Source organism: Pangasianodon hypophthalmus, chromosome 6, assembly GCF_027358585.1.
Source record: "Pangasianodon hypophthalmus isolate fPanHyp1 chromosome 6, fPanHyp1.pri, whole genome shotgun sequence".
NCBI lineage: Eukaryota > Metazoa > Chordata > Actinopteri > Siluriformes > Pangasiidae > Pangasianodon > Pangasianodon hypophthalmus.
The window spans coordinates 3,292,129-3,316,913 of NC_069715.1; the positions used below are offsets into that span (position 1 = coordinate 3,292,129).

Below are 24,785 nucleotides of genomic sequence, written 5' to 3' on the forward strand. Positions count from 1 at the left end.
TGCTTGGCAACTGGGAAATGAGAAGCACATGGTGGAAGAGGAGCATATAGAAAACGAAAACGCTGTGTTCTGTACGGCTGCTGCACATCAAAAACAAACTTGCTGCTAATGAGAGAAAACAGGCTTGCGCAACACACACACAGGCACACACAGGCACACACAGGCACACACAGGCACACACACACATGGGAGGCAGCGTAAGCAGTGATAGAAAGAGTATAAAACACACTGATTTGAGTAAAAGTACTGCTAATAAAGTAATAACTCACTTGAGAAAAAGTAAAAATAGTGATGAAAATTACTTAGGAGTAAATAAGTTGTTTGTTCAAAAAAAATACTTGTGCAAGTAATTACTTTTCCGTCTTTCGTCCACATTTGACGCATCTCATCTGAAAATGTTCTATATCCAAGGAGTGCATTTTTGAACAATTGTGTTATGATGCTGAAGTGAACTCCACCTCCATTATCACCTCCACCACCTCCAACATATAAAGAAAGGTAACGTCAGCTGGCTAGCTATAACCTAGCCAAGTGCTGTTGAGGTTTCATTAGCTTGCTAGGTCTTGTTACTTCTTACATGTTTCTAGCTACATAGTTAGCTGTATAGCAATGATGCCCCTTGAGCATTACCTATAGGCTGTAGTAGCACTCAGATATACAGTATTTAGCACAACATGTGATCGGTACCGAACATCAACATGACATCTCTAGGTGCTTTAAGCTAGTCTAGCTCACTCAGCTAGCTAATGGCTTACCTGTACATGGTTTTCTGCAGGTCGACTATTGAGCTGTAAACTGCTGGTATTTTCGTGGGTTATGGTTTGCATAATTTGCAGATAACTGTCATGAAGATAGCAGATTGATTGGGACAGGGATGCTCATCTGCCTTCACTGTCTCAGACGTGTAGACCATTATCAGGAAACTGCTTTATTTTGATTGGGTTTTGAAGTTTAGTTATTTAAAAACTGCACATGCTGTCTTGTAATTGACTTATAAATTATCGGGTTTGCATGCATTCTAATTTTTTTACTCTGTAACAGTGATCAAAAATAATTGTAATGAAGTTGAATGTTTTATTTTTTTAAAAATTCAGTAAACCATGTAGTCAAGTACTGTAACAAGAGTACATGTTGTTTTTTTACTTTCCCCACGAGCGTAAAACATATTAATCCCAGTGCGTAGTCTTTATTAGGATTTTCTTTTTAAATCATGGCTCTGCTTGGTGGAATCTGACTAGGAATTGTTTTAAATGGCCAACTCAGATACCCAAACAGAGCGACTCATTTACTCCATTGCAGCCCATCAGAGCACTAAACATGGACAGTCTGTTGACAGGAAGCTGGGACTGAAAGCAGGATATATGAGGATAAGACCCCATATACATTCACGTAGATTCTGCCGGCGCTCCTCTGGGCGTAATCCAACACTGTATGTATTTTAAACAGCACTAAGAGATTGTATCATTCCATGAGAGAGAGAGAGAGAGAGAGAGAGAGAGGGTTGAAAAAGTCCCATTTGCACAAACAGTTCCAGCAAGGCTATGAAGGCTCCATACGTCTTTATATGAAGAATTTTTTTTCTGATTAGAACGCAGGGAGAAAAGGAGCCGCTGGAGGTCTTCGCTGGAAGAATTTACTCTCTATACCATATTGAAGGCATTAGAACCGTGTTGGCTTGGCAGTGACAGGTCATGGCATATGGGCAGTAAATAAAAAAAAAAAACAGCACAGCCATGTGGGGGCTTTCGTTGTTTTATTTCACTGTGTGTTTAATGTGATAAGATGCGTTGCATGTGTGTGTGTAAAAAAACAGAAAGAGTACAAAAGAAACATGATACTCCCCAAATGGACAAGTGGGTCGAGTTTTACAGAACAATCCATCACAAATAGAAGGAGACCATCAGACTTTTGGAATTCATTTACAAATTATACCAGGCAGGGGAAATGAGAGCAGGTCTCAGGATCCCTCGACTCTTTCTGAAACCCTCTGAACCTAAGAACAAGGCTTTGGGGCTTTGGGATTAAAGCAGACCTCGGCGTTGACATGTTTCCACTTACATATCAGGAATATTTTAGTGCTCATGTACAGCTCATAGTTTGGAACAGGAAAGAGTGGAGTGTGATGCCCATCACCACCTTATCAGGCTAGCTCCTTTGTGAAATATCTGTGATGTATTTCAGTAAGGTGTCTGTGGATACAAGCTGAAGTGACTCACCAGATTGTGTTTCCTGTTTGTCATCTGCTGGCCTGAGTCACTTTGAGTCATCAGTGTATCAGCGAGTCGAGATAAGAAACCACACATTATTATTGCATTCATGTGCTCCATGGGAACTCAAACACTTAGCATTTAGTTTAGTTTTCCTGTGCCATTGAGACATGTCAGTGCTAGCTGTAATTCCCATGAAAGCCTAGAAACCTTTACAGTAGGGCTGTAACTAAATACAACACGTCGTTCGAATACAGTATGAAGACATATAATGTGTTCTAAACAAATCCAAATCCAAATATGTACAGATTACTTGTTGAGACTAGAGGTGAGAATAAGAACACTGGAGGAAGCAACAGAAATGTCAAACGAGTGGAAGGTTGAAGGTCGCAGGACGAAGAAAGAGCACATTCATTAACATGAACACGATTCGCTGCGTAGTGCATTTGCAAGGTTCATTCATTCACACTAAGTCAGTGGAGCACCTCACCCACACTGATATATAACATACCTAGTAGTAACAACTTAATGTGTGTTAGCCTAACACTTCTTGCTCTAGAAGCTAGCTAGCTAGCTAATTAGCCACTAACCTTTTCCATTTAAATTACAGCAAGCATAGACAAGAAAGCAGACAATCTGACTAAATCCAATTTATTAGCGTTCACTTCTTTTGGTGTTTTGGGTACGTTTGTCATTTTTCTTTTTGCATTTTCGCACACCGGATAGATATGAATGCTTCATGATTACTACTTTGTGATCTTCTTATGTTAGTTATCAATTTGTTTTAAGTAAATAGCAGTTTCTATTCTTTTCACACCACAAGGGGGCCCCTGTGACTGCCTGATACATTTTTGCCAAATGATAGTAAAGTGTGTGGGTTTTTTTGTTGTTGTGTTTTTGCATATCTTTAAAAATCATGGTGCCCCCTAGTGGTCCGGGGTCCTAAGCAACCACGTCTACCACTTACAGCAAGAGACGGCTCTGCTGGTCAGGGTCACGGTGGTTTAAATTAGGCTACTCCAGAGGCATAGTAGAAGGGTTCAGGTATTTCATTCCTTACACTGGATTTCTCGCTTGTTCTAGCCACATTTAGGTCTCCAAAACAGGTTGAGAAATTTTCTGTCTTTATAATCTTAACTACTTCCCTTGTAAATCTTCTTGAAAACCTTTGCAGCTAATGTTTCAGACAGCTGTACAGTTACTGCAGTTTTGCAATGTTGATTTTTCCTTAACTACAGTAATCCAGTGAAAGGACTATACTATTGTTAACATATGGCAAATATGGCCACAGTGGAAAAAAAATCAGCGTGCCGCTACAGTAATCTGGTGTTACTGGTGTAGATCTCCATTTAAGTCCCAATCGCGCCTGGGCGTTTTAGTGCCATTATGTCCTGTACGTGACTTTAATTCATTCTCGCTGAACTTTCCAGGAAAAAATGTCACACTTAGGGGGTTTCATTCACTCAGGCCCTTACATGATTTAATGTTCTAAATGACTCATGCTGGTGATCATAGCTTCAGCTCTTTCCTACTCATATAATTGTGTTTGAGAGCTAAATCTGATCCCTGGTCGTATTCTTTTTCATGGATATTTGATATACATGACCCAGAAACTGCAGCCCTTGAAAGTGACCTCGCATCAGAGATAGGGATTGCAACTCAACTCCGTGTCAATAAGGCTTAGACTCGACTAGATTGGGATTCTTGGGCTTGGGACTCTGGACTCTACTCAGACTTTAAGGCTTGGGAACTTAGGTTTTTGAGTCTGAATCCATGACTTAAAATAAACTCTGGCTGAAATAAACTCATTCTCTCAAGCCTGGGACTCTGGAGTCCACTCTGACTTTAGGGCTTGGGACTCTGGGACTGGAGTTGGATTCTTTGGTTTGGTTTCTGGACTCTACTCAGACTTTAAGGATTGGAGCTCTTTGACTTTTCTTGGACTTTAGGTCTTGAGACTTGATTTGGATTCTGTGGTTTGGGAATCTGGAAACATTTGAACTTTAAAGATTGGGCCCTGGACTCAACTGTGACTCTAAGGCTTGGAACTCAAGACTTAACTCGGACTTTAAAGATTGGAACTCTGGACTCAGTTCAGACTTTAGGGCTTGGAAGTCTAGACTTGAATCTCAATCTTATTTTAGGAAGCTGAACTTTCCTCAGACTCTAGAGCATATGACTGTGGATATAACGTGGACTCTAGGGTTTGGAGCTCTGGACTCTGAACTTGACTTGTGCTTTAGGGCTTAGGACTTTGCATTCAACACATAGTGGACAACTCTGGGCTTTACTAAGTCTTTAATTCACAGGATTGTGTGGCACTGAACACAGGTTCCCAACCCACTTCTGTGTTTGCATTGTTTTCCATGTAGTTCCTGGAGTCTGAAGGTTTGGAAATGTAAAGAAGCATGTAAGGAAAACAGTCATTTGAAAAGCCCAGGCCATTAATCACAGAACATAAAATACCATGCCAAAAACCTTGGTGTTTTTTTTAGACTTCACATTTAGTAAGCAAATACTCTGTGTCAAAGAAAGTTTTCTCCAGCCTAGATAAAATCATCCCTGCCTTTATCTCATCCTGTATTGGTTATCATAACTGTATACACAGCTGACATCCATTCATCTTTGTCTCAATTACAGCGAATACACAACGTTGAACCACACATTTTGCTCCTGATCACGAGCTTCCAGTCCCTTGCAGCCTCTAGTTTGAGGTTTTATTGTTTGTTTTGAAGGTCTTTAATGGACTGGCACCTTTTATACAGCTCATCTACTTTCTCCTTACTCTACCCCTTGAATCACTTCCTTCTGGCTTCTCTTTGGTCTTGTGTAAAGCCCAGGGGAACTATTCTTTTAAAATCAACCTTTTGTTAGCTTTGTTAGTGTCAGGTTTGTCCCTTACATCTGTGTTTTTGAGTCAATATTTAAGGGTTTACTTGTATGCTGTGTATATAGGGTGTCTACAAAAGGCTTGAAGATGCTCTGAGTGGTGTTTACTGTCCTTTATTTTCTCATGTATACTCCAAGTGAATCACTAGGGAGCCAAAACAGAACTCATCAAAACTCAGTTCCTGGGCATCAGCATTATAGTCTCTGTAGACAAATTCCTATATTTTTGATTAATAACAGGGATCTAACTTTGGACAGCTGAGGTTTATTTTGACCTCCACTAGCGTACGTGAACCAGGTCATAAATTCCCAGTCTCCTCTGGAGTTAACCGGATAGGACGTAAGCTAGCTCAGTGGCAGATTTGTTCTAGGTAGGAGATGCTTGGTTTTCTCTTCCTCCAAGACACACATTTACCCTTTCTCCTTCCCACACATGGTTCTTATTTAGCTCTGTGCTGTTGTGCCATTTTTTTTTCCCTCATTGCTAATGTATAATACATGTGCAGTACTTTTTTTGAGGATATTTTAGGTTTATAAGTCTAAATGGAATGGCAAATTACCATTTCCTGTCACTTAGTGTGATATAAGCATAGACAACAAACTTGTCCTTCCTGTCCTGGTCAAGTAGACAGTCCTAGATCATTATAAGGATCGTCATTAATTTGGAGAAGACACAGCCCCAAAACATGCATAACACTGAAGTCACATCTTACTGGGAATATAGTAGGATTCAATTTTATGATTTCTGTCGATATACCGCAGGGCTAAACACACTGTTTCATGTGTAAACTTGTAGGATTTTGTGGTTGCTAAAGCCGCTTTAGATAGATTAGCACTCATCTGGAAATTGTAATGCCATCCAGATTCCTCCAAAAGGATTTCATCAGACGCCATTTTGCCCTTTTGTATACAATATACTATTGTTTCGGGATCTGAGAGCTAGCTTTAGTCTGCCTGGTGTGTGTTTAGTTCAGAGTAGTGCTGTCTCCTTCTCGGAAAGATGGAGTATATTGCTCATACAATTGTATGAGCTTGTAAATGGAAAGCCTGAAGGTGGCTGAGATGTGGTCCTAAGGTGAGGGGTAGTTTATCATCATCAAGAAAATTTTCCTGTGACTCAGGAGATCAGAGTTTTGATTCCAGTTGGTAGTTACTGCATTTATGCTGTCGAGTTGCTATGCAGTTAGTTAATATAAATGATTTTGAGCCAGTTGGAAAAAAATATGATCGTGAATCAAAGTCTAAGGCGCACAGAGAAAAGAAGAAATACAATTGCGTAATTTCTCTCTTGGGCAAAATGTGCTCAAGTTCTTGGAAAGATGCTCAAAAAAACTTATTTTACCTTAATTTCCAATGAAATTCAGCTGGGTGACATAATAGCCTTGTTTGTTGGCTGTGATTTTCTTTTTGGAAATACTTTAAGCTCCAAGGAATAAAGAGTAAAATATTTAAAAAGTGTTTCTTTGATATAAACTTGAGCATTGTATTAGCAACGTGTGAATAAAAAGCAACATATGTAGATTAAAAATAGGCATGCTAAAATACTGCTGAATTTACTGATCAGACGTATCTGAGAACTGTACAGATTTAATAATTTAATGTCTGTCTCTTGCATATTACGTTAAACGGCAAAGAAAATGAAATCTATTTCTTCAGTCTGTATATTCTATATTATATTATTTTGGCTTAAAGGCAGTGGTCTAGACAGTTTTAAAAATCCCCATCTCGGATGCTTCTACTAAAAAAAAAAAATCTGGCAACTTTGAGGCGTGTGTAATCAGGGAGCCTCAGGAGAAGTATTAGGCTTTTTGTGTAGTTTATTATTCAACATCCAAACTCATAAGCTAGAAGACAGTTCAGAAACCAGTACCATGAAGCAATACACAATTCCCGAACCAGGAAGGAATAATCCAAAATCATTATAGCAGAGTTGATATACAAGCAAAGCAGAAAAAAGACAAACGAGGCTTAGAACTTACTCACTGAATCCAAAGGCAGGACTGCTTTTATATTCCATAAACCGGAAATGAAAATAAAAGAAGAACAGGAAGTGAATAATAAGATTAGCACTCATCTAGACCTCGGGTGAGGTTGCCCTGTGTTGGTAGGAAGGGGCCAGGAGTGACAGTGTGACCCACACACAGGTAATGTTAATAGTCTGATTGCGTTGCCCAGAAAATTGACTGACATCTGTGCGTAACCCGACTCTGAATACGAGGAACTTTCCCGGTGTAAATATTGCATAGGTTTCAGTGTGCTTACAGTATTGTCTGAGAGATTGGTGTTACCAATCCCATTCCTTTGCATAATTCCTGAAGGATTCCCCTCACTAGCTTTGGTGGGAACGTAAATGATTGGCAAGTGAGTAGTAAATTGCGTCAGGAGTTTATAAGACAATTGAGGGAGCTTGGGTTTCCAAGATTCCTGCATTCCTCAGAGCTTCCTTAAACAGTCCAAAGGTCTAAAATATTGTATGCTGTTTTATTTATTTTATTTCTGTAACAGAATTTTATTACCTACAGTCCATGAGAAATTTGAAACACATTTATTAATAAAAAAAGTAACTCTTTTAGTAATATTATGATTGCAAGTGATTTATTATGACCTCTTAACGCTTAACGCTATAAAAAAGTCACCGCTTGCTTTTAAAAACCTGAAACCAGTTGGATTTTATTTATGCTTTAATGTAAGGACGCTGAACTGAGCTGGCAGATGAAGCAGCACTGTCATTTCTCTCGCCTTGACTCATTTCCTGGTACTCTACACACTCACACACTCCTCCTCTGCTGCAGGACCTGGACAGTCTGCAGATCCACCTGGAGGAGGTGCGCTTCTTTGACCTCTTCGGCTACAGTGAGGAGGAGGGAGGCTGGCTGTGTTTCATGTGCAACAACCCGGAGAAAGCCACTGGTACATTTCATTCCAGATTTATTTTCAGATTGTTAAAATGTCCGGATTACTTGAAGCTAGGATGAACATTTAAATGTAAATGAAATTAAAAATTTAAACGTCAGTGTGACCAAGCCTTCTTTACACATCTGTTTTTCAAACCAAAATTCTGATTGCTCAGACTGTGTTGATTTAATTTTCTATAACAGCAGCTCTGATAATCGTAGAAAGTTTATATCAGTGTGCTCATTGTAATACGTTATCGTTTCTATAGTAACAGCCCATACACAGGGACTTGAACAGCAGACGCTCCACATTTAAAAAAGTGTGTAAAGTGTTGATATTGTGACATTTTCTTTAAGGATTATTTACCATTTATGGAAGGAGTCTCCAGTGTCAGTGCTTTGCAACAGTCAGAGGTAAAGCTGTAAACGTTTCGTTTTTCAGGACAGAGGAGTTTTTGCTTCGTGTTTTCTTGGTAACATGAAAAGCTGTGCGTTTTTGTTTTTTTTTTCTGAAACATTTTTAAGAAAATAATCAACTTCAGTGTGGTAACTGTAACTCCTCTTCATCACACCACTCCATCACTGATTATTTTCCATTAACAGCACAACATGAAGTGTTTTATTCCTTACATAGTGTGAACTCATCAGGATATTTTCCTGCAAGAAGCTGTTCCATCCTGTGTGTGCTAAAAATTAATATGAAGTGTAAAGCCAGCATGATGGAGCAGGAAATATGACTAAGACCTGTAATTACAGCTTAGAGATATTGATGGATCTTATGGAAGAAAGAGTTGGAAATGCTGACATTCATCATTCTAGTTCTGCCATCCTAATGGTCTGCAGTTCAAAACAGGAAATGAAAAGGAAAAGTGCAGCAGAAAGGAAAACGCCCAGTAAGGAAAGGGACTGAGCAAGAGGAAAGACGAATAGGAACATCAGTCTGTTTTCTCAGTGCTGGAAACACCTGGGAGTTTTATCAGACTTGATAACTGCTCCTGCCTAAAAGGTGATGCTTGTTATGTTCTTATACAATTTTATATCCTCTCAAACTATAACATTATACCATATATAGCACATTTATAACCTGGCCTACTTGTTATCTCTAGATGTCTGCTACTTTATCTAGCTAAATAACTCCACTAGATATTGGGATTGTAGGATTAAAGGAGTGCGCTGGATGACAAAATATCAGATCCTGAAAATAGTGCAACATATAGGGAGCTGGTGATAGTGTTGGACACAGCAGATGATAGAGAACTAGAAGAGTAGAAGTGAAAGGAGAAGAAGAAGAAGATGATGATGATGATATTGAAGGTGGAGAAGTAGGAGGAGCAGAAGAAGAGGTTGACAAAGCATGAGAAGAAGAAGGAATAGGAGCAGTAGGAGGAAGCAAATTAAAAAAATGAAGAAGGTAAAAAAGGAGGTATGTAATGAAAGAGACGATGAAAGAGAAGAAAAGATAATGATGGATGAGGGGAGGAGGAGAAGAAGAAGGATGCATATAAGGAGTAATAGAAGAAGAATTAGTAGGAGGAGGAGGAGAATAAGGAGTAGTAGAAGAAGAAGAAGACAAAATGAAGAAAGGGAAGGAGGAAGAGGAGATTGTAGAAGAGAAAGAAGAAAAAAGAAAAAAAGGAGGTGGATAATAAATAAAATAAGAAGATGTTGAGGAGGAGAAAAAGAAAAAAGATGATGTTGATGACAATGATGAAGAATAAGGAGTAGTAGAAGAACAAATAGAAGAAGAAGAAGGTCCTGCTGCTGTTAATGTAGGAGCGTAACCTGGAGCATCACTGGTCAGTTTTCAGGCTGTGTCTTCAGTGTGTCTTTATCCTACACACACACACACACACACACACACACACGTGACTGATGTGAGAGGTTTCTCAGGGAAAGCCCTCTGTTCTTTCACTAAATGCTCGTGCCTCCAAGGTGCAGAGATGTTAATCCACACCAGCAGAGCAGATCTGAAGTAGATCTTCATGGAAGAGCACAAGTCTGTTTTGTCTCTTGGCCGATGTTGCAGAGACTGTCTTAACATTTTCAAAAAGAAACTAGTTCCCTTGGGCACGTTCAACTCTTTGTGTAGCAATGTTTCTGATTTGTTGCACTGTTTTATTGATTTGCTTATGCATCCAGTCCAAGTTTTTAACAATGGTTTTACATTTCATGAACTAATCAACATCAGAGTTAGGAAACTCTCACACACAACGTAAATACATACAGCGAAGTCTTGCCAGGTTTTAAAAAGTCACATGAAATATATGCGTCCTTTGCGTTGCCTCAGATCTCAGTGATCTTTTATTTGATGTTTGTGCTTTAGACAGTCGAAGTTTTCATTACCTCACACCTCCGCGTGATGACCTAACATCTGAGCTGTCTGTTCACATCAACTGTTTTGGATGTTGGAGTAGAAACACTGATCCTGGGTCAGCGGTATCTTCTTGTTTCACCTCCTAACCTCCTGCCTCGGTGTTTGCTTTTACTCAACCATGTAACTAGCTCACGGGTTGTTACCAAGCAGTTTCAGCATGCTGACACTCTATGCAGATTATCACACAGCTGGGCCCTGATGAGTCCTCCATTCCACTGAGGTACTCAAGCATAAAGCTGTGGAGCCAGTGTTGGGTCTGGATTTAGTCAGTGGTCTGGATTCATTTTGTGGTATTTTCATTCTTCAGTGGACAAATTATATTCACTGGATAGTGCACTGTATTATTACTCATGAAGCACCACCATGCATAGCGATGTCTTGCTTTCTTTTGCAATTTACTGGGCATTGCAGAAAATTTGCACTACCAGATACTGTGGAATTAAAAATGGTGTTTAACAACTCAAAAAAAAAAAAACCAGACAATTTCCATTGTATTTCATACAGAAAATCACCTTTAATACTTTGACATGCCGGGTCATGATGATGTGTTTCTGGTTGAGATGGCACTTGACTGTTTTTTTCTTTTGTTAGGACTGATTTTATTATATTTATATTTTAGACTTTATTATATTTATTATATTTATGATGTGAGTGATTTTTTTGTGTGAAAGAGTTTAACTGTGAAGTGCTTTATTTAAAAAAAAAAACTTTTTAAAGCTTAGTAGTTTATAAAGAAAACAATATCGGATGGGTATCAGTATCTGCTGGTACTCAAGGTTTAGTATCGGTACCAAAAAAGAAAATGTGATATGGTGCCATCTTTGAAAGATTTTTCCAAGTTTTCTGACATCTTCAGGATAGAGGAGTTTATGCTTTCTGTTTTTTTTTTAATTAACTTCAAGAGAGAGATTACAGAGAGAGGCTGGTGAGGGAACGAATGTTAACAGCTGCTATAATCTACCTGACAACAGGAACTTGTTTTGAGGATGTTCCACAACATTAAATTGAACAATAAATTGAAAAACTATGGTGTATTGTTCATTAATAAATAAGTTTTAATTACTGATACATTGCTATGGTATAAAAGGAATAAAACATTTAGAGAAATGCTATTTGCACTGCAGTGGCAACAGAATCAATATTAGACGTATATGAAGTCAGGTCAGTGAAGAGGACATGCAGTAATTGCTCTGTTTTATCTGCACCCTGAGGAGCTGTGAATCAATTCTAAGATTTATGTAAGGAATAAAATGCTTCAGGGTGTGCTGTTGTAGGAAAATAATCCACAACAAGATGGTGTGATGATGCTACTTGATGGAGTTACTGTTACTGTACCAAAGTTGAGTATTTTCCTGTTTTATTCGAGTGTTTTATTCCTCTGATATCACAGCAAATTGCCAATGATTGCAATTTTTATTAATTAAAGAACAGCTCGTTGTACTATTTATCCATTTATAGTTGCATTTAATGTTGTGGAATGTCCATGAAACAAGTTCGTTCCTGCTAGCACTTTCATCATAGCAGTTATAAAAAAAACACGTTTGTCGTCTTACTGAGAAACCACAAAGCGTAAACTCCTCTGTCCTGAAGATGTCGGAAAACTTAAAGTTACAGCTTTACCTCTGACTGTTACAAAGCGCTGACACTGGAGACTCCTTCTCCTTACAGATATACAAGTACACATCCCTGTGAAAGAGCTGTTGCTATAGAAACGATAACGTATTAGAAGGAGTGCATTAATATAAACTTGTGATTTGCAGCTGCACTACTGTCAGAGCTGCTGTTATAGAAAACTAATCAGCACCTTCGGACCAATCAGAATCCAGTACAGTCTTATAAACTGTTTTTTTTCTGTCTCAGTGCCGCCACTTTTCACTCCTCGTATCATTTTGAGACAGCTCTGAATCACGGCCATTTAAAAGTTGAGAATTTTCTGTACATTGCTCTTAAGAGTAGGAATACACTTCTTAGAATTCTAAGAATTTTCTTTTGGTACTAAAGACCACATTTTACTCTGAGCGGCGTTATACAAAGAGAAAGTGTAGTAATGTTAATTATTTGAGTGCACAAAAAGACAAGGGAGGAAGATATTTGTCCAGAGTTACGACTCAGGTCATAATTTTTTAAGCCAAAGCACATAAGTTAAAGTTTATTAGCTTTTTCGGTATTTCTGTAATTTTCATCGGTGCTGTAACTGTAGCATTTATTGTTGTGTAAAAGTCCACAGTAAGCTCTTAAACCACAGTTTTTTAAACTGTTGTTTAAAGTGTCTCCTTTTTTTTTCTTCTTCCCTAACAATCTGACAGTAAAAGTTGCTGTAGTGGGTTAAACAGACCAAGTCAAAGCTACACACATTATTTTTATTGTCATTGTTTATAAAGGAAAGAATCGGATTAGGCAGCACGGGCAAGAGTGGCAAAGTAAAAAATAAAAGATCCATTTAAAACCGCAGCGCAGTCGCTCATTAAGCAAGTGTGATCATTCGCACACTCTCGCCATCTCGCAGCGCTGCTTTGGTGTGTGGGACGGCTTCCACGTGTGAGGGGGGTGTCGTGAGGTTTTAATAGGAGTGTGTAATGTTTGCAGGGTTTACTGAAGGTCTGGAAAAGCAGCCACTGGACTCAGAGTGCTTGCCTTGGCAACGTGACGGCTCGGGTAGACGATGCAGGCGTGTGTCCTGCCTCGTGAGCTCACACAACACACTCTTTATTTAACGTTATGCCACAGCCATTTTGGAGTCTGGATTCTGATTGGTCAGGAGGTGTTGATTAGTTTTCTGTAACAGCAGCTCTGACAGTAGTGCAGATTTATATTAATGTGCTCGTTCTAATACGTTATCGTTTCTATAGCAACAATTTGTGTGTTTGTTGCTGTTACAGGGACTTGAATGACAGTGTAATAAAAAAAACGTGTAATCGTTGTTATGGTAACGTTTTCTGTAAGGAGACGTTTATTTAATATTTATGGAAGGAGTCTCCAGTTTCAGAGGTAAAGCTGTAACTTTAAGTTTTCTGACATCTTCAGGACAAGGAAGTTTATGTTTCACAGTTTCTCAGTAATATGATAAGCTGTTTTTTTTTTTCTTAACTTTTGAGAGAGTGTTTCCTGGATGTTCCACAACAAAAAATGCAACTATAAATGGATAAAAACTACTATGCATTGTTCTTTATTTAATAAATCATTGTAATCATTGACAAACACTTCAGGACATGCTGATATGTGAAAACGAACCTACTTCAGGGTGATGAGAGTAACTGTGCTTCATCACACCACCCTGTTCGTGATTATTTTCCTCTAACAGCACCACACACAGTCTGTCATGTGACATGTTCTCTTAGGAACTCTGATTTTGAACACTTGAGTCATGAACCCCAGTCTTGGTGGCGTCTCAGTGCACTTGATCAAACCCCCATGTGAGCCGTCCTTCAGAAAGGGCCCGCCGTTTCGTGAGTCAGCACACATGCGTTAGTTATTACGCCCGTGGCCTTGTTTTGCTGTGAAACACTTATAATGTAAATGTGTCTCAGAGTAACGGCTGATCCGGGTCTCAACACATTTTATTCATTAGGATGTAAAATACAAAACTAATCTCACAGTAAGAAATCGGGGGAAGCACGAGCCAGCGTGATCGTTTTGTTTTCCATTCGGATTTGTCACGCCTGTGTAAAATGTTTATACTGCAGAGAGCTGGCTAACATAGAGATAAATCCGTCAGTGTTTCATGAGAATATAACTCTTGGACAAAAAATTTTTAAATATATTTCGTTATTAGGTCAGGACTCTACATGCAGGTAGGGTTATTTTTTTAAGCAATAGATATCCTAATCAAATATTGAGCAGGTCTTTCCTGATACTTCTAAACTGGACTTTTATTTATGCAAATGATGCGTCAGCTAATTGAATAAGGAATAAAATACTCCACATCGTACTGTTATAGGAAGCGATGGGGTGGTGTGATGATTGCAAATGTTTTTTTAGTGAGACTAGGTTGGTTTTTCAGTAGCGTCTTGACCACCTCCTTTAAACACAAGCATTCACCTTTAAGCCTAAAAAAAACCTGGGATAGAAAATATGGACTGAAGAAAAACCTTCCATGGATTTTACAGTGACAATATAATGAGCGAATGAATGAATCAAATATTGGGCAGGTCTTTCCTGATACTTCAAAACTAATTGAATAACGAATAAAATACTCCACATCGTACTGTTATAGGAAGCGATGGGGTGGTGTGATGAAGCGGAGTTACTGTTACCTCCTTGAAGTCGATTATCTTCCTATAATAGCACATCCTGAAACGTTTTATTCCTCTTATACCAGAGCAACATGCCAAAAAAAGAACCACACATCATACTTTATCCATTTATAGTTCTATTTAATGTCGTAGGATATCCGAGAAACAAGTTTGTTCCTCTTTTCACTTATGTTATAGCAGCTATAAACAGTCGTTCCCTCACCAGCCTCTCTTTTCTCTCTTGACGGTAATAAATAAAATTTAATTAAAAAAAAAAAATCAGATGGTGATGTTGCCAAGAAAGCTGAAGATGTCTGAAAACTTAAAGTTAGAGCATTACTTTTGAGTGTTCACACTGGAGACTCCTTCCATAAACAAACCATCAAACAAACAAACAAATAAATAATCATCTTTTAGCACTTTTTTTTAACAGAGTAATAACATGTTAAAGATTTGTTTATGTTGAAATTCTGTGTCATCTTTAAAATTTCATTACTTTTCCCTTTAATTTTCCTCCTTCTCAGTGTTAAATAATATATATTTTTTAGACTTTAATTGAACTTTATTTGTAATATTTTAAAAAATATATAACTTCTGATTTGCTGAAGGTTCATTAGCAAACCTGTATATGATAATACATATCGTGTATCGTAGAAATGCCAGTAATATCATGTGATATTTATTTATTTATCTATTTATTTATTTATTTGTCATATTGCTCCAGAGTGTAATGTACCTTGTACAGTATGTCCACCCTTTGTCTTTATAACTTCTTGCTTATCCTCCGAAGAGTTTGTACATCATGCTTTAGGTTGTTGTCTTGTTGCAGGATTCATTCTCATTCCGTTATTCCTGGATTTCCTTTTATTTGTGGATAAATTGAAAAATAGTTGCATGTACAGTATATTTACAATAGTTCATAAAATCAGGGATGATGAAAACCTTTGCACTCAACTGTAATTTAAAGAGGTCGTGGCAGAATTTCTGCTTCACCTGTTGTAAATTAGGCTGTAGACGAGCCTATGGGCTGCAGGCTCTCTGTGTCTCCCTGTAGTGTGTGTGGTGTGGTGGAGGTTTTAGTGCTGTGTGTCTGGTGGTTTACAGGAATGTGCCTGAGCCAGTATTTGGAGGAAGACATGTAATGAGATCTCTGTGAGAATAATCACATTTTCACAATGTATGAATATAATATCAGTCTTTCTCCATACATACAGTAACAATATATGTAATTTAATATTACAGTGATGCAATACTCAGTCTTTTAGACCAAGTCATATTGTTAGACGTACCAGAAATATTCATCTTTATACATCTTTATAATTAGGTGTAAGATGTGACAACTTCTCATTTAAACAGAGCAGACATAAAAGCTTCCCTCAGTCAATCACAGCAGCTTTGAATTTAAATACTGAGTAAATGTATACTGTACACTCCGCTTCTATTTCATCACATACACCTACCATTGGGAGGCTTTTTTTACGTGTATTTATCATCCTCGAAGGCCTTCTTCGCTGCCAGATTTGGCCGCAGCACTGATGTGAGCTGGATGCGTTTTGCTGTTGGACTGTTTCTCAGCTCGGCAGTGAGACTGAGGCCGTATCCACAAAAACCTTTTATTCTACAACATAAAAAAAGCTTTTTTTTTGTCCACTAAACCTCTGACATGGTGTGTGTGTTGGGGGGGATTTCACAACTTGATTGCTCTGTATGCCACATTATTTCACCAACATAATTTAACCAAGCTAAGCTTTACCACTACTATCGATAAGATCGAAATGTAATAAATAAATTTCTCTCTTTTTTAAACCTGGTGAGCGTAGCCCACTTCATATATAAAGTTTGTGCCTTTCATGACGTATCATTAGACTTGCCAGGCTCACAATCAGGCTTGCAAGTCATCTGATAACACAATACAGTAACGTGGCTATTTTCAAAGTGCTGAAATTATTTAGGCTGTAAATGTTTCAGGCTACAGAGTCTTTCTGCATTTTGAAAATACCAGCATATTTTACATATTGATGTTTTTCAAATAGCGTTATGACAGAAGTGGGCGTGGTTAAATTATGTTAGTGCAGAACGTGGCATACAGAGCACCCAAGCGAAAGTTTGATTCATTGATTCGCATCGTGTGCTTATGAACATTGATATTCATATTGAAGGTGCTGCAGAAAAAAAATTGGATGCAAATGTATTTTTTAGTGAGACTAGGTTGGTTTTTCAGTAGTGTCTTGACCACCTCCTTTAAACACAAGCATTCACCTTTAAGCCTAAAAAAAAACCCTGGGATAGAAAATATGGACTGAAGAAAAGCTTTCCATGGATTTTACAGTGACAATATAACGAATGAGTGAATGAATTAACAGCATAATCTTTATATATTTAATAGATTCCAGATTCAGGAGTTTTACTGTCATATGCACAGCGAAATTCTTAGTTTGCACCTATCACAGATTCTGCAGTAGAAAATTAAAGGTGCAAAATAACAAATAATATAACGTCAATGTTTAAAAACGACATTAGAAGGTTGTTATAAATAAGCAGCAATAATTAAAAATTCTAATAAAACTTATGAAAGTAATAAAAAATAGTGAAAACAGGATGATAAAAACATGTAGTGATCATCTTACAGTCATTACAGAGTCCAAATCCTGCTCTTTCCAGCCTGCATACTGTTTGTTGCTGTCTGGTACATGTGGTTGAAATCAGTGAAGCGTAGCTGGATTCAAGCTCCTGTCCCAGTAAACACAAACCAAAGAGTCAAATAGAGGATATTCTCAGCAGGGGTTTGCTGGAACAACATCTGAGTGTCAGAGTTTTCCCTTAGGTTATCAGCCGTAAAGCAGAATGCCGATCAGTGCTCTGGGACTTCTGGAAAATCTCCATGAATCATGCGAACAGTCACTGACCTCCAGATACCCAAAAGAACAGCCTGGATTTATAATTGCAGCAGATCTGAGAGGTAAAGCGTGTCCCGTGACATACACAGCCTGTTACAGGCTTCATGTTTGCTATGGGAGGTTCGTGTGGGCTATCCAGACAAGCTCCCCTTTCTCAGACGGCACTAAGTGAAAGTTTACTTCTGGATTTGGCCTTTAGGACGTCCGACAGCTTCAAACAAAATACGTTCTTAAGCCTGAAGTGAGAGAATAAAACACTCAGTATCATGCTGTTATAGAAAAATAATCAATGACTAGTAATTAAAGAATGACGTCATACGTTTTATCCGTTTATAGTTACTTTCAATGTTGTGGGATGTCAGTGAGACAAGTTCCTGTTATCACTTACGTTAGAGCAACATTACAGCCTCTTGCTGTCTTTCTTTTTCTTTCTCTTGAACTTAATTAGACAAAAAAAATCACAGCTTGTCATGTTACACAGAAACTGGAAAGCACAAACTCCTGTCCTGAAGATGTCAGAAAAAGTTACAGCTTTACCTCTGACTGACCTGAAATGTTAAATAAACATATCCTTACACCACATCAACAATTACACACATTTTTAAATCTGTTTATATGGAGCGTTCGCTGTACACGTCCCTGTGAATGAGCTGTTACTATAGAAACGAAAACGTATTAGAAAGAGTGCAGTAATATATAATACATTAATGTTTGTTGCTGTTGTAGAAAATGAGTCAACATCTCCTGACCAATCAGAATAGAGAATTCAGCAGCGCTGTGGTATAAAATACTTGAATAGACTGTAGTACCTGCAGGTGTTATTGTGTGAACCTTTGTAGAATTGTGGTTTTTGGGGTTTTCATTGTGTTGTTTTGGCTCTGGCTTCACCTTCACTTCATTCGTTTATCCACAAGCAGCCAACACTTTCTCAAGCATCATCTTACTCAGACAGCTGTTCGATTTTCTGCTTGTCATCCTCCATCAGTGGATCAAAAAGTGTTTTGAAAATACGGTGCAACGCACAAATTCCCTCTAATGCCTGTACTCTGGGTTCACTCACACAAGACCAATGAAATATTCTTTCATTCATGAGGTATCAGTCAGTACTGATCAGTGCATAAAAATACACTGGGCAAGATGAATGTCCATAAATAGGTGAAGCGTAGAACATGAGTTGATGTTGCCACAAAATGAGCTCACTATGCAACGTTCAGTCTACTAAGGCTGCAGCTTGGGAGGTGTCTAGCTTGTCCACGAAGGATGGAGATTAACTGAACAAACAGGTGGAATCAGGTGTGACTCCTGCTTGGTTGGAATAAACACAGATAAAAATACTTAGATGCAATAGATGTTTGCTATAGATTGCTATGTACAAGAGACGTCAATGGCTGAGCGAGGTCCACCATATTGGGGTGGTATTCAGTGCCATATTGGGGTGATATTCAGTGCCATATTGGGGTGATATTCAGTGCCATATTGGGGTGGTATTATGGACTTTGACACTACTGTGGAATATACAGACCACAATGTGATATATTACACACAATGTAATAAACACTATTACACATATTTCCAGTTTTCTACTGAACAGGCAAGGTGTTGTGGCACAAACAGCTTATTACATCTGACCTCATATGTTCCTGAGCTTATCATTATCTTCCTAAACTGAAAACTGTCCCTGTGCTGTTCATGAATAGGGTCTGTTCAACAAACAGGCAAACGCAACAGCCCCGGTTTGGCCCTGATTACCCCGTGACATCAGCGCTATCTTTCCCCCTCTTTCTAGGAGCTTTTCTATATTAACAAGAATTCAAGGCTGCTCGCCTGTAGCATAGTGGCACAAGATAAAGTAATGTTCTGTGCAAGAACCCGAGGGGGAGGTTTCTGGCAGCGCAGGGTCTCAGCGTTTGGTAACCATCAAAGTTTGCTCTTACTTAATCGTAAACAGGGATATCAAAGAGCGTCAGATTCTCATCTGCTCTCCTCATTGCTGCAGAAAAAGATGCAGACAATAGGGTGCTTTGTGCCGTCCTGGAAGAGCTGTAACCCCGCTTCCTGTTTTACGGGAATTGGCCAATGAGGGCACTTGGCGGAGCACTTTGTCGCCTCGCTGCTTGGTTAAGACAGAGCGAGCAAACACACACACACACACACACACAGGGGAGACAGTGGGTAGAGTGTGTCCTGCCTCAGTCTGGCCTCAGGGTCACATTCACATACACAGATTTGTAGATAAACTTCACAGTTTTCTTTTTCCCTGACGCAACCGTCTTCAGCTCTGCATTTAATAATGACAGCGCGTTGCAGTGGTGTGTGCAGGATTTCAGATTTGATGCACAAAGTGATATTTAACAAGCATATTAGGAAAAAAAAACAGTAGTTTGACTTCAGCATTCATGAAACACTCCAACTGCAAATATAAAAACTGCTGCTTAGAGTAGCTGTTTTATTCTGAAACACATTTTCTTTAGTGGTTTAAATGCTGGCTGATGTTTAAAATCAGGGTTTCTCAACTTTTCTGGGCCAGAGACACCATTTTAAAGGTCCATTTCTGTCAGATTTGATCAGCAGATGGATTTGTCAGTTTAGTTGGAGTCATGTCTATGAGCATAAAGCCCATTTTACACGACACACCTCAAGAAACGGAGCGTTCATTTCTGTGTTTTCTTCAGTACAAATAACATGCAAATGCAAACGCATACATTTTGATTTTCTAATGAGATTCTCACTTGTGCGCTCCGCAGCAGTTAGATCTTTCATGAAGTTTGGATAGTAATCAATGTCACAGCACTGCTGCAGTAGGCTACAGACTGAAATATGGCCCATCTGCTGTTTACAATATGTATCGCACTATTATGTAAAAGGGTTACTTGGAGTTCTTTCATGACACATTCCAACAACTTTGGCAGCAATTATCTGAACCAACTGCGAGCATTTAATTGAGTACTACACATGAGTAGATATGCCGCTGCCATCTTTGCACTTTTTCCACAATTGTGCTGTGCTGTGGTCTTAATCGAGTTGTATAACGTTGTCGATAAAAGAAAGATATAATGTCTTTTGAACACTATTTTAAATGTAAAATGTATAAATGTATTTATAGAAAGTGTTACTGAGTACTGTATGTGTGTTTGGTTTTTGTGAAATTACAATAACATGATTACTCTTATGTAATGTACTTATGTACTTACTCTTATGTATCTTTTCAGTGGTGAATCAAGACGGCCAGCCGCTCATTGAGGGCACATTAAAGGAGAAACAGGTGCGCTGGAAGTTCATCAAACGCTGGAAAACACGCTACTTCACTCTGGCTGGTAACCAGCTCCTCTTCAGGAAGGGGAAATCAGTAGGTGTCCATGTCTCATACTCAGAAATCTGTGAACGTATTGTGAGGCGGTCTGTGAAAACCTGTTGGATGTCGCTGTGGCTGAATCCAGGGGAAAAAAAAGCAAAACTGGATGGAAAAAGTCGGTTTTAACCAAATTTTTTTATCCAAATTTATTTCTTCCTGCAAAGATTATGTGAAAACAGCAGTAAAAACAATCAGTCTGCCTACAGACGTCTAGCTGCATGTAATTTTCTAACAATTTGTCGTAGTGAAATGGATACAACTCTAATCCATTCAGTTTGTAATCTGATAGAAGCTGTCACAATGTCTGCGATGCTGCTTTGCCATCACGTCATCATCAAAACAGAGAAGAGCGCTTACACACTCTATACAGGCATCAGTTTTAAAATGTTTAAAATTACATAATAAAAAGACTTTAATGAACGAGTAATTTAGTGAAGTGAGTGAATGAATCAGTTATTTATTTTACACCGATGAAGAGAGATCATTGGATTGAAGAGAACAACAATGAGGCTCGTGTTTAAACTCTTAAACTGACTTTTACCTCAGATGAGGAGACTGATGTGGATGACCATGATAATCAAAGTGAGAAATTAATTCCCAATGTAATTTTATAATTATTTAAAACTTGTCAGTAATGTTGTTTTGTCCAATCAGTAGATTAGGTTATAAAAGCAGAGGTAGACGCTGCGTCTTTCAGTGTAATTGGAGTGAAATGTTTAAATGTGATTGTCTCCATTTTCAGAAGAGAACCACATGTCAGTTCAGTGTGTGGTTTTCAGAACTAAAACCAAATTTGCTGACCTGACCTTAAGAGTTTTCCCAGGCCGCCACACAATCGTGTACCATTCTGTAACCTCCCATCATGTGGTATGTTTTTGTTTCTCCTGCTCCTCATAACTGAATGATGAAACAGTAAATCAAATGATGCAAACACTCAACTCTTGATAAAGTCTAACATTCCTCTATGGGGTTTACTAAACCTGAATGTAATAATACAGGATGCAGTGTTAGCCCCTGGGGTACACCTGGATCCAAGGCATGATTGCCATAAGGCATAACACATACTTTTTCATACAGAAAGATGGAAATCAGCATTCGGAGTAGCTAAAAAAAATGGGGAGAAAATGAAAAACAGGATAAATAGAGAAGCCTCCACTATGTTTTAACAATGCATTTCAATTTAACAACTGAGCTGCAAGCCAGCGATGGTGGGGGTTCACTCCAGCTTGGACCAAAAGACACGGTTTTGTAAAAAATAAAAAAAAAGATTTTATAATCAAAAGCATGCCGAGAAAACAAAGAGAAAAAGAGATTGAGGTCAGTTTGTCATGAATGAGGAGAAAGCCAAATAAACCAAAAGTCAGCGTGATAAAGGAAATGAGGAAAATTCATTCAGCACAAGTTAAATGGAAAACAAATTGTCCTGCTTTGCATTCTGTTTGGATATGTTACTGACCTAGCCAGTTTCATTTATTTAGAAAAGAAAAACTGTATAAATTATAAACTGCTAGGGAACCAATTTAAAAAAAATAAAAATAAAAAAAACTTACAAGCTCTGTTCTACATACAAATTGACTTTGCGGTTTTCAATTACACGGTTTGTTAACATTTACAGTGTTTGCAGGCAAAAGCAGAGTTTTATCCTCCAATCTCAAACTTTTTCTATAATTTTATTTGAGTTCAGCTTGATGAGCTCTGCCATTTGACGAAGCCCAGTGTCTAACAGACAGGACTCTGGAGAGTGTTGAGTATCCATGTGCATGAGGGTTATTAACCATTACACAACACAACAAGGACAAAACAGTAATCCAAAGAATAATCCAAAACACAGGCAAGTTCACTCAAATCACCACCACTGTTCTGATGTTTCCAACAACCAATCACTGCTCACCGTTGTTCCCATCGACTAATCACTGATCATCGTTTGTCCCGCCCAATCGCTTCTTTGTTCTTCATTTTAAACTCTCTTATTGGCATATTTACAATAATAAAATGGAGTTTTTCCATCCATAAACATTTCTGTACATATTTCCCAACTGCTCACTACCACTGCTTCATTTTGTTCATGTTCTTGATAGAAATTATAAAATTTTGTAAATACATAATTAGCGAGTTTATGGTACTGTGACCAAAGACGTCCAAAGTCATTCTATAAAAAAGAAATAAGTTATAATCTATTATTTTCTATTTTGATAAAGATCTATTCACTTCTGTTATATTCAAGTGTCTTCAGAAAATCTTCTTTCTTCATATAACCTGATTTGTAATTTGGTATGCAAATGATAACGATGAGTCAATTAAACCATTGGTCTACAATGTCATCTGACCACTTCTAACGACTTAGCTACGTTTCTCTGAAAAGAATTAGCAACAGTTAGCACAGAACACAATCTAGGTAGTTAGCAAGACTTCACAAAATGAGTGGTTGTGAAGTTAATCCATGTGATTGTTTTATATATTGTATGTTAGACCATGAAGTTAAGGGGGACCTCTGCTGGTGTGGAGGTGTAATGCGTTAAAGGCATTTATTCTGGTTAGTATCTTTGCTTATTGTGTTAATGAAGTGCTACGACTCTGCCAGTCATTTCATCTGGATGATCCGTTGTCCTCAACTACAGACAAACGACACATATAATTATTGACAGTAAATTCTAAAGATCTTTGTTCTGCTGAGATTTATTCACAAATGTTTTTAGACAGCAAGCTGCATCTAACTATCTCCAGAGCAAGGATTGAGAAAATGAGACAGCCTGAGAATAAAGTAACTGACAATTATAAGGAAAGCACACCAAACCATCATAACCCACAAACCGCTTCTCAGCCTCTGTTCCCATGTTTTAAGATCCAAAGTTCCACCAAACATTTGAGCTTAAGCATTGTGAATTGGAATTTAGCCTGCGGTGGTTTGCAGTACTTCCCCTTCATGTTCTATGCCTCTTGTGGAAGCTACTTTGAGGAACAGTGTGTACGCTCATGGATGTTATGCACAAGGAGGTAACACAGAACAGATCCCCCACCACGTCTCCCAGAGAAAAGAGAGAGAGAACAGGGTTTAGGGATATTCCAAGGTCAACAGATACATATCTTTATATATTTATGGGGATCAGAGGTTCTTAAAGTGGGGTCTGGGAACCATAGCCAGTGGGTCTGTGATTTTTTTTTTTTAATTTTGTTACAGGAAATGACAACTCACCATTATCAAACTTATTATATTTATTATTGAGTTGTCATAGTTATTAGCGTTTTTGACTGGTCACTTGAATTGAATGGGTTTAATCCAAACCTCAGTAACTGAAAATAACATTAAAAAAATTATAATAATGTTAACTTTGGCCCAATGTGTTCTGTCATTGGAAAGTTCAGGGATAAAAAGGGCTCCAATGGCTCTAGGGCTCCAAAAACCAGACTATTATAACACATAACACATTGAAATAATATTTATATAGTTGGATTATGTTCATAAAATACATCTGTGTTGATGGGGCGCCATCAGATTTGTTTTACAGATAAAGGGGTTGCTGGGTTGGAGAAGTTTGAGAACCCCTGAGAACCCTAATTAGACATAACTTCACATTGGCACTGTTGACTAGCGGCATGGTGTGTGTGGACCTGCCAACCTTTACGCATTTTATGTAGGAGCTCCGCATTTTAACATCGGAGTGCGCTGCTACAAGTTGTCACTTAAAAATATGCAAAAAGATCAATGTTCGTTTTTTTCCGCAATATAAATAGCAGATGAGCCAATCGGCATATGAATCTAGAATGACTGACAGTTGCATAAAGTGTTTTGAGCTCTCAGATATTAACTGGCACTGTGGAAACCCCGCCCCCTTTCCCCCATCTCACAGTAGTCTCCTTCTTCTCGATTTTTCCTCTTGGAGAATGTTTTGAGTTCATGAATGTGAAATAAACTATATGACTCTATCGATATGTCTTTGAC

General features: G+C 38.3%; 1 protein-coding gene across 5 annotated transcripts in view; it reads left to right on the forward strand.

The window, feature by feature from the left end:
* veph1 (ventricular zone expressed PH domain-containing 1) overlaps positions 1-24,785 on the forward strand; it is a 107,906-nt gene that overhangs the window by 60,777 nt on the left and 22,344 nt on the right. For all 5 annotated transcript variants that reach the window (XM_026927188.3, XM_026927189.3, XM_053234978.1 and 2 more), the window contains exons 12-13: positions 7,889-8,006; positions 20,703-20,839. In XM_026927188.3, the coding sequence (XP_026782989.1) occupies positions 7,889-8,006; positions 20,703-20,839 (255 nt within the window). The remainder of the gene's footprint in view (positions 1-7,888; positions 8,007-20,702; positions 20,840-24,785) is intronic.